Raw genomic sequence first — 11038 nt, 5'->3', positions numbered from 1 at the left:
CTGAAAAGTGACATAAGGTTGTTCCTTCCCACCAGAATTCCCTGTTTTCCCTCATTCCTTCTAGCCAGAGTACCCATCCCTAGGTGCTGCTGGGCCTCTCCTCCATTGGATGGGACAGACACAGCCCCCAAAAGCATCCGTTCTCCCTTATACACAGAGGCAGGAGGATTTCACGCCCCGTGTCTCTCCCTTGGGACACTGAGCTCCTGAAACTTTCTCTCCGTGACTGGGACGCCTTTGCCACAGCAGATGACAGCTCGAGGGTTGGAGCTTTCAAATAAACAGAGCAAAACAAAGACCCTGTGAAGCTGTGAAAAGCTCAAAACTGGTGTGGTGCCAGCACGGCATGGCCCCAGATGTGGCCATGCTACACAATAAAAGGCAGTTCCAGACCACAGCTTCTCCAGTGGAGAAACTCACAGGATGGGAGGGTTTGTGGCTTCACCTCTCCATGAATGCATCCAAAGGGGATTGGGGAGGAGCGCTCCAAGGACCCCCCACACTGTGCCAGCAGCACCTGGGTAGCAGCACCACAGTATGGCTGGAGGGGCCGCTATGGCCATGTGGTGACACATCAGCGCTGACGGGACCAAACCCTGTGCTCCAGCTGAACATGCACCTGCCTGGGTATCACAGCATCCCTGCCACCACCCACAGCTCTACTCAAACAGGATCCAGTCATGCCAAGAGTGTGGGTTGTGTCCCTCCTCCCCCAGGCACCATCCTCTGAATAAACCCCAAGGACTCTGGGGTTCAGCAGGGACGGAAGGACAAATGGAAGAAGAGGGAGGAGAAAGGAGAGAGCTGAGAGGCAGCCAGGAGACTCTTTAAAGAGGCAGGGGGTAAACATCCCACCCTGCTCTGTCCCTGTCCTGCAAAGACCCCTGGCTCTGCTCCCCCCCAGATACAGTCCAAGATGAAAAGCTGACATCGCCCTTGCTCTGGGGAAACACCTCAGATTGAATCTGTCTTCTTCAAGGCTGCAAATAGATCAGCAAGAATGGACTCTAAGAGCTTTAACTGCCCAAGTCGATCCCAGGCTGTCCCAGGTCTTTGCTGCAGCTCTAGTTATTTAGATTGTTTATTCTGAATAATCAAAAGAGGATTATGATTATTATTTCTGCTATTATTTTCTTTTTGCTAGGAAGGAAATGGCTCATTTAACATCCTCCTCCTCCCCCCCCCGGAAGCCGAACAATTAGGTGGCACTGGATGTTTTCTAAAGCAAATGCTGGAGGCAGTGGGACGTGAGCAGTGAGGTCCCCACGCACAGCCCAGGGCTCCAGGAAAGCAGGGTACGGCTCCAGTCCCTTTCCTGTACATCACCAGCAATCCAGCCTAGCACTTGGGGCACCTCCTTCGGTAAGGGGGACAGCAAATTAAGCCCAGGGCTGAATCAACCCGTGTTTTACCTCTGAGAAACTGTGATTCTCACAGAAGAGGGGTAACATTCAGAGTTTGCCCAGTTAGAGAGGCAGAAGTTATTTCAATACTGTTTGGCCTCTTCCTGAATCCCCAAAAAGGGCAGCCGTCTACAGCACTGCAACCAGTCACTCTGTTCCCTGTCCAAGCTGTGCAGGGATCTGGGGGAAGCTGGGGTCCTGTCAGAGCAGGACACAAGGAGCCTTTGAGTGTGGGTACAGGATGAGACAGTGGGAGCCTGTGGGACTTTGAGCACCTAGAAAAGAGTCAGTCACAGTTGGATGTTGAACGCAAACCCGGATCCTTCTCTTTTCCTTGCTCCAGTGCACACCAGGCTCCCGTTAAAGATTAAACTGCTCTAGTGTGCAGGGTCCCACAGCAGAGCTCGAGACACTCCAACCATCTACAACATTACTTGATTAGCGAGCCCTTTAGCTTCCCACTTCTTTGCCAGCAGCTGGCACAGAGGGAATGGTGGCACAGGGAATGCCAACATCAGAGGGAATGCTGGCACCAGAGGGAAAATCCTGGCACCAGGAATGCCAGCACCGCTCACCTGCGGCACCGCTCCACGTCAGGGTCCTCGCGGCAGAACTGCACCCCCCCATTGCGCAGGGCATCCTCCGGGTTTGCAAACGCCTGCAAGAGAGAGTCCCCACCTGCTTACAGTCTTCAGGAACCTCACAGGTAGAAGCTTTGCTCCTAATCTTGAAGTCCTGTAGGGATTTTTACCTACCCCAAGTTGTCACCACTTTAAAAACAAGGGCTACTGTGCTTCCATGCACGCGGTCCTGGGGGTTAAACCCTGCATCTCCCCAGGGGTTTTCCTTGTCCTCCAAAAAACCCAATGCTGCCTGCTGAGCAGGTCCCAAATGGAGGGCTTCAAGGGAGCTCCCACCTCACCCCAGTCCACTTCTTCCCACGAAATCCATTTCCAGGAGACTTTGCCAGCCAGCGAGAGCACTGCTGGCAGAGAGCTTGCAGACACAATGTGGCCTCCAAAAGATAACCAGGACTGACAGATTAGAGAATATTCCCTGGCTGGCTTTTTGGCAGTGGGACTGTGTGGCTTTCCCATGGGGAAATGGGATCCTACACTAATAAAGTTACAAATGAAAAAAATTTGTGCAAGCTCCCCACCTATGCTCAGAAGCTGTTCCTCAGGGACCTACTTACATCTGACAGTTTCATTTTACAGCCTGGAAAGGGCCTTGGTGCTTTCTTTAATTATGTTACAAGTCCAAACTGTCCCAGGGCTGGAGCATCATTTAGAATCACAAGGGGAGAAGACAAATCATCAGTTACAATGATGCCACAGCACAGGGCATTTGTATTCTATCTGAGAGCAAAAATGTCTCCCTCTCACTCTACTGACGCAGTCAGAAACTCCTTAAATACTTTAAAACAGATTTTACAGATAGCTGAGTTTTACCAGGAGTTGGGGTGAGGGTGATAAAAATCCAGTTAGCCCCAGCTCCTGATGGCAGCTGGTCCTCCCTGTATTTTCCCCCCGACCAAGAACCATTTCCTCCAGCAATTGTTTTACTCCCCACGACTTGCTGCTCTCCTGGAGCATTCCCATAGCCAGTCAGCCTCCAAAAGCTCAAAAGCTTTCTGCTACATTGTAAGAAAAAAGACCATTGCAATGATTTCTTCTTAAACCTTTTTTTTTCTTTCTTCTCCTTTTCTTCCAGACCCTGCAAATTAACTGTAAACAGACTCTTTCTAGAAGCATCTCACCTGCTTGGCATTTTAGATCTGATTATTATTTAGATTAGGTTTCCAAAATTATAAACATCAAGCTACAGATGGTAGAAACAAACAAAAAGGGTCAAGGAGAAGTGAGATATTTATCTGCCGCAGCTATGAAACAAGTTTTGCTTTTAACTTAAGTCAAAGAAAACTCAGCTTCCTTAGGAAAATTTTGTTGAACTCTAGAGGAATAAAAAAACAAAGAAAAAACACAGAAACCCAAGCAAAGGGAGAAGGAAAATGAATCTGGATCTTACCTTCTTTCTGAGTCTCACTTGCCCCGTAATGATGGCAACGACATACATTTTTAAAATCAAAATTGTGCTGTAGAACGTAAATGACAGGAACACTTTATTTTCCATCATTTTGAGAAAACGTGCTGCTCGGTCGCTTCAGCACCCAAAGCCAGGGGAGATCTTGGGCTGCGAGAGAGCCCCGCAGGAGAGAAGCAGGAACAGCTGCGTTTAAACACAACACAAATCCTCTCATTTTCCAGTGAAAGCCCAGCCAGCCCCTGTACCCCCCGCCAGGCTGCTGGGACAGTAAGGAAAGCCCAGCCAGCACATGCAACAGGCTTCCTCTGCTCCTCACACCCTGCCACCACCAGCTCCCTGCGGATCAGCTGCCCCGAGCCAGGACACAGCACCCTGGGGGGGGCTGGCCACAGCTCGACCTCCGACCTCTCTAAACCAGCCCACCACGATCCCCCGTCCCGCCTCCCGGCGTGTGCCCCGACAGACGGAGCCGCTCGGAGCATCCGTCGCCCAGCCGGGCACTGCTCACCCGCAGACCGAAGCTCCTCAGCCGTCGAAGGAGGAGGTCGGAAGAAGGTGAGCGCCTGCTTCAGCCTCGTCCAGCCCTTGCGCCCAGTCCCCCGTGGCTGCGCTTCCAGTCCCGCCCAGTGCAGTGAGCACTCCCATGCAGAGGCAGCCAGCCCTTTCCTACAGGTCCACTTGCCGAGGGATGGACGGGGGACAGAGCTGTCCCTTGGCCCACCAGCGCCCACCACCCGGGAGCCTGCGCTGCTCCCGCCCCCCCGGCTGGGAGGGGAGCCCCGGGAATGACCAGCCTGGAACACAACCAGGCAGGTCCTGGACCGCAAAGCCCCAAAACTGCAAGAAGTGAAGAGCCGCCTGCCCGCCCCAAAGTCAGCTCGTCCTGGTTTTCTCCGAGAGGATGAACCAAGGCAGCCAGATGTAATTTTGTCCTTGGTTTAGAAAGTGCCATGTGAATTTGGAGCTGGCTTTTCCTCAGCCATCAAACATTGTGGAATAAAGAGTGGGATCGGAGCCTCTGCAGGCAGCTGGGCTGCTATTTAATGCAAACTTAACTCCTCCCTCAGTGCTAGCAGCAGCAAACCTCAGTGAGCCAGAGGTGTGGGGGCTGACAGGAGCTCTCCAAGTTTATTAGAGTGGAAGGGCTGAATTTGGTGTTCATTTCCTTAACACAGAAAAAAAGGGAAAAAAAGGGAAAAAAATACTTAAATACTTCTTTCAGGAAAATAGAAAATTCTTTGCATTTGCCTCTGAATCTTCCTCATGGCCATTCTGCCCTGGTGCTGCAAACCCAAAGACACTGCACTGCTCAGTGCAATGCTCTGGCTCAGCCCCACGACATCTGAGTGTGCAGGTGGAACCACAAAGCAGTGAGCAAAGCACAAAGCAAAGCTGGATGTGCAATGCAACCCGCGGTGCAAGCATAGAAACTGGATGTAGCTCCTGCGGTCTGTGTTGCCATGGCAGGGGGGGCGAATGTGGCATGGAGGCCATGTGGTCTAGTTTTTCTACCTGATACCCAGAAAAGTTTTGACAAACCAAAACCTCCTACCAAGAAATATTTTGTACAACATGCCCACAAACAACGGAAGATTTGATCACAGTTGGCAGCACTTTGCACCGTAGTGGTTAATAAGGTGTAAAAGCTGCCCAGTTTCATATCTAACTGGCAGATAAGAATTTTACTTGAAATTCCAGGAACAGTTTGACAGATTTGTCCTCCTCTCCCGCCCCAGGAGGGTCATCTTTTGGTAAGTCTTGTGTCCTCAGATATGCTGAGTGTTAACCTGGGAAATTAAGATTGTGATTGCCGTTGTATTGTTAGTGCTCTATAACACCACTTTGCAGTTCAGGCATTTATCATGGGCAATCCATAAGAACCATATATGTTGCATTCAATAAATTGTGCTATTCCTGAACCCAGCTGGCTCTCTTGAATGTGGCCAGACCTATAGTTCACAGACTATTCGTGCGCCTGGCATGGGGCCTTAAAGTTGCATTTTTTCAACAGTGCAGAGAGCCTTTGAAAACCCCAAGCACTTGGTTTTTCAAGGGGGAGGTGCTTGCAGTTGGTCACCACCTCCCTGGCGTCGGGGAGGCTGCAGAACAAGTCCTGGCACAGGCCAGCATGGAGCTCCACGGCCTCTGGCAGGCTGCTTCCCTGGGGGTGGGAGTGGGGACACCAGGACATGCAGCAGCCATGTGGATTCAGACTCTGGTAAGAGCTGGGGTGTTCACCAGCAAACTACATCCAAACCCACCCACATACGCCTGGAGCTCGGCAGGGTATTATAAACACCATAATGCCAAGTATAAGTAGATGGTGGCAAAAGCCACATCCCAAACACTGCTCCCTCCCATCCCTCTTCTCCACAGCTGATAGGGATCAACCCATAACAGAGAAGACCTCAGTGCCCAAGGACTGGGGTTATGCAGGGCCAGACCAGCCCCACAGCATGGATGAGACTTTCTCCAGCAGCTCCTTCTCCCAGGAGCCTGGAGAGGGCAGGCAGCCAGACCCTTCACCAATCCATCACACCCTCCATCCAGCAGCTCCAGTTTTTACCAGCTGAGGATCCAGTCCACGGGGTCTTCGGCAGTGGAACCTTTTTCCTTCATGCACCTTCTTCCCCTCCCGAGGCAGCCAACACCTCGCTGGGCAGCAGGAATATGCACCTGCAGACAAGCCAGGACTCCTCCTGCCAGCCAGCCAGACTTCTCCTCCTTGGCATCGTTCAAACACTGGCAAGGAGCCCTAGACAATTTGCACCAGCAACTGGCACAAATTTACATTGAATGGAGAGATCAAGAAGCACACCTTGTTTAGGGATAAGGCCTCTGGGCAAACTCAGGTGTGGATGTGTTAATTTTTAAAAAGGTTTTTTTTCTGTGTGTTTATGCATTTCAAACCCTTTCCCTGTTACACAGAGTGGAACCCCAGTGCGGAGGGTTATGGATGGGGATGAGGAGCAGAAGATGACTGCAAAGGCAGGTGTAATGCTCCTGGGATCCCAACTCCTTTTCAGTTTACCGAGTTCAGGGGTCTCATGCTGGGTAGGACACATCCACACTTGCACCTTCCTGGCTTTTAGGATCCAAGGCAATGCAGCTGCCAGAAGTGTGTTCAACCATCCCATTAATCCATGCAGAAGCAGGCTGTTAATGTTAATAGTTTGATCCTCCTCCACAGATCACATCCTGCCGGGACAGAGCCCTTGCCTGAAGGAGACCAGGTCCTAAGGGCAGTATGTCTTTAAACTACAAGTCATGCCTTAAAACCTTGAGCATGAGAGGTCTCAACCCAGGACAAGGTCTACCTAAACCAAACACCGCTAGCCAAAACCACCGCTTTTTTAAAATGAGAAATTATTAATAAAAATCCATGTGAGGCTTTGAAGGATTAGGTTGTCAGGTTAGACTGACCCCAGGAGCTGTAGGGAAAAAATGGAGCATTTTGCTGGAGGAGGAACTGAACTGTAGGAGGCAGAAGGAATGAAAAATTCATGGGAAGTGCTCAAGAAAAATACTGAAAAATAGAAGCCTGTAAGAGCAATTCTGCTTTGAAAAGATTATGGAATAAAAATCACCCTCGATTCCCACCCAGGTTATTTATTTGACCAACTGAATTATGCTACAGTATTGTGACTACATTTTTCCACCCCTGCTATGCTGGGGAATTTCCTGGCAGCAGCAAAAGGAGAGGGTTGGTTCAGTGGAGCACTGGCATGTCTGCTGGGGTGGCACAGCCTGGGCTCCACCCTGATCCCAAAGGGAAGCCGACACTTCATGCAATTACTGCTCAGATTCCCCAGAATTTTCCCGAATGCAATTACATCCCACAGCTGGGGCTAAGCAAAGAGCCCGAGGGGACTGCTCCAGGCTGGAGAAGACAGGCAGGTGGGTGGCACTTCTCCAGCTTCCACATACTAGTGGAGAAGGCACAGAGCCCAGCTGGGATTTTGCTTGCCCTGAGCCCACAGCTCAGCCCAGGAGCTGAGCCACATTCCCAGCTTGTTCCAGTGCTACCGTGGACACTGGTGCCCTCTTTCTCTGCCATTTCTTCCTGCTGCTCCCAGCACAAAGCCTTGGAGCCTGCACACTCCAGTGATCACCTGCCCGTGGCTGCACCCACCCTGGGAAACCCAGCTGCCAAGGGAGGCTGTGCTGTGCTGGCTCATCAAACACTATGACTTTTCAAGTAAAGGCATGAGCGTTTTAGCTGTTTATTAGCGAGAAGGGTGCTCCACCTGCATTCCCTCCTTAGTCTGCACAAAAGCTCTCACCACCATGACGCACCTTCTTCCATGGATCTGTGAAATCCTGTTGCTTCACCTGTAGCTCCCTCTCCCCAGACTCCTGGGCTCCTCATGCTTGTTTCAGCGGGCAGAACACAGAAGATACTGCACAGTCAGTAACAAGTGGTTACCAGCATCTCTGGCCTCCAGCATTAGCATCTGTTGTGGTTTGACACTGGCCAAACGCCAGGCACCCATGAGAGTCGCTCACTTGCCCTCCCCTGCCACAGATGGGCAGAGGAGAGAGAAAATTAACAAAGGGCTCATGAGTTGAGATTAGGACCGGGAGAAAACACTCCAAGGACAAAACAGGCTCAGCTTAGAGGTACAAAGTGAATTTATTACTAACAAAATCAAAGGAAGATAATGAGGAGTAAAGCAAGCCCTTAAAACACCTTTTCTTCCCCCAACCCCTCCCTCCTACCAACCGACAGCACAGGCAGACAGGGCATGGGGGTTTGGTCAGTTCATCACCCAAGATTTTATTCTGCTGCTCAGGGAGAGGAGTCATTCCCCTGTGAGACCATGGGGTCCCTCCCATGGGAGACAGTTCTCCATGAACTTCTCCAGCATGGGTCCACTCTCACAAGCAGCAGTTTTCTCAAAACTGCTGCAACATGAGTCCCTCCCACAGACAAACACTCCTCCTGAAACTGCTGCACCGTGGGTCGCTCTTCCACAGGGTGCAGTCCTCCAAAGCCAGGCTGCTCCAGCCTGGAAGCAGGGCACCCTCTCTCCACCAGGTCTCCCACTGGATCACAGCCTCCAGACATCCATCCACTCTGGTGTGGGCACCTCCCCCAGGGGCTGCGGGTGGATCTCTGCATCCCCCGTGGATCCCCAGGGGCTGCGGGTGGATCTCTGCATCCCCCGTGGATCCCCAGGGGCTGTGGATGGATCTCTGCATCCCCCAGGGATCCCCAGGGGCTGCAGGGGCACAGCTGCTTCACCATGGTCTCACCACAGCCTGCAGAGGAATCTCGGCTCCGGTGCCTGGAGCACCTCCTCCTCCTCCTTCTTCACTGACCTTGGCGTCTCCATGTTGTTTCCCTCACATGTTCTCACCTCCTCCTCTTCTCTAGCTAGAAAAAAACTGTCCCTCACTTTGTTTTGATTTTCTTCTCAAATATGTTATCGCAGAGGCGTTACCATCCTCTCTAATTGGCCCAGCCTTGGCCAGCAGCATGTCCATCTTCAGAGCCATCAGGGATTGGCTCTGCCAGACATGGTGGAAGTTTCTAGCAGCTTCTCACAGAAGCCACCTCTGTGGCCCCCCTCGCTACCAAAAACCAGACCAAGCAAAACCAACACAGCATCTCAGGAAACAACTGGGATGCTTCAGCCTTTGGCAAACTCAGGCAGATTTTGTCTGGTTTGCATTTTAAAGTGACAGTACTGGCTGCAGCTATCTGAGACACCTCAGGCATGAGGAATGTACAATCAGACTCTCCCAAATTGTCCTTCACACTCAGAAGAGCAGATGCCTGCAGCAGGAGAAAGCCATCAAGAGAGGCCCAGAGAAGGGGCAGGGGTGTAGTGGCTCTTAGGCAGAGCAGAGGAAGCTGCTGTTCCTCAGCCAGTCCCAGGGAACAGGCCCAGGTCCAAGTGAGAGGCAGTGGCACGTCCTCCTGCCTTTTCCCTGCAGCTCCATCCACCATCCTTTCCTGCCTGCTCCCAGGCTGCTGCCCTGCTCCCAACCACTCTCCTGCCCCAAACTGTCATACTCACCCTGGCTGCAGAGGAGTCACTGTGTCCTCTGCTGCTGTGACACGCTAGAAGAGAGGCCATCAGGCTGTGAGTGTGTGGGAAGTAGATTATTTTCTCTTATTCTGAGCCTCACATGGATTCATGCCTGGGCTTTCTCTTAGAGGAAAGAATTCCTTGGCTATGCTGCTCTGTGCCTTCAGAGATGAAACCCTGCTGGGAGGGGGGGCTGAGGGAAGTTATTTCTCCTCTCTGCTGCTCTCTCCCTCTGTCCCAGCTGGCTAAGAGCTGGCTTTAGGCAGAGCCGCACCTGCCACTGCTGCCACCAGGTAAAGGTGAGAGATGAGAATCAGGGCTTGGGGTAGGGGGAGGCCACATCTGTCTCACTCAGCCACAGCACAGCAACTCGTGATGTGTATTGCTTCCCAAAACCCAGATCCCATCAGCTGTAAACAACAGGCAAAAACCACTTATGTTACTGCCCAAAATGAGGGAGTTTCCCCGCCAGACTGAGAGAGAAGAGGAACAAATTGCTGCCAAAAATTTCAGAATTTGGGAACAGTTCCTAGACTTCAAGCATTTGCAAAACTACAGTGTAGATGCAGATTCCCTGGTGGGGTGCTCTTAAACAAGAGCAAAGGTAAAGGATGCTGCATGGTCCTGTCTCCACATGCTGTGATATGGAGAAATGGGAATCAGGGCATGGGAATCACAGCATTAAGAGCCCTGGCTGACTAACAGGGCTGGGAGAGGAAGTGTGGTCCCTGATTCCAGTTTTATGGAGACCTGACATTCAACAGCAATGAGCAGCTTCGAGGTGAAAAGTAGAAAACAAACCTCTTATTTCCTGGGCTGTTAACCCTGCCTTGCAACTCAGGAAGAACTGGCTGCAGAGCTTGTCCATTTTAAGCTGTATTTTCAACAGAGAGGCATTTTCAAGTTCTCATAGGACAAGAGGGTCAGCACATCATTGCCTGTCCCTGACCTGAGAGTGGCTACACCATTCTGGTGAAACCAACTCCAAGGAGAGCCTTTATTCATGGCTTTGCCATAGAGCTCCACCCACCACAAAGCTTTCCAAAACACAGAGTTTATTTTTAAACCTCCAAGTTCCCTTGGTCCCCTCCATCACCCCTAAATTAAACAGCAGCATTTCCTTCCACCCTCCTGTATAGGTCATGTTATCTAAATCTCTTTATCACACATACTGATCTCATAAATGGTATCACTTTGCAATGTCCTGGAGAGCAATTGGGCTTCCTGGAGCAGACCAGGGCCTCCTTCCACAAGACCTGACTCAGGCAGAAGTCAGAGCTGCTGGGCAATTTGTGGTTTTATGAGTTATCATTGTGTCATTGTTCCAGACACATCCTAAAACTTTCCCTTTTCCCTGCACTGAGTCACGAACAACATATCTTTTGGGCTTGCTTTTAGGCTGAAAGGTGGTCTGGGTCTCAATTCTGATGTTAATAAAACCCCTCACTAGCAATGCTGAAAACACCCTCCCCACAGTCAGCCTGGAAAGAAGGGAGCAATTTAGCTGTGTTATTTACAGCCCTCTTGCCTGGAAGCTTTTTATTGGGCTGTTGT

General features: G+C 51.1%; 1 protein-coding gene across 6 annotated transcripts in view; it reads right to left on the bottom strand.

Annotated features, from left to right (window-relative positions):
- Positions 1 to 11038, bottom strand: part of PTGES (prostaglandin E synthase) — a 32283-nt gene that overhangs the window by 12340 nt on the left and 8905 nt on the right. For 2 of the 6 annotated variants that reach the window (XR_007207843.1, XM_048325787.1), the window contains exons 1-3: positions 3958 to 4597; positions 3432 to 3632; positions 1979 to 2061 (exon numbers count right to left, since the gene is read on the bottom strand). Coding sequence is in view for 5 of the 6 variants with exons in the window: in XM_048325787.1 (XP_048181744.1) it covers positions 1979 to 2061; positions 3432 to 3539 (191 nt within the window). In the remaining variant the exon portion in view is untranslated. Of the gene's footprint in view, positions 1 to 1978; positions 2062 to 3431; positions 3633 to 3957; positions 4598 to 11038 lie in introns of those variants that run through there. The other 4 variants (XM_048325789.1, XM_048325788.1, XM_048325791.1 and 1 more) reach the window with 3 other exon arrangements.

Source organism: Corvus hawaiiensis, chromosome 21 (genome assembly GCF_020740725.1).
Source record: "Corvus hawaiiensis isolate bCorHaw1 chromosome 21, bCorHaw1.pri.cur, whole genome shotgun sequence".
Lineage (NCBI taxonomy): Eukaryota > Metazoa > Chordata > Aves > Passeriformes > Corvidae > Corvus > Corvus hawaiiensis.
The sequence above is the reverse complement of the archived record's forward strand: the minus strand, read 5'-3'. Positions and strand labels throughout refer to the sequence as shown.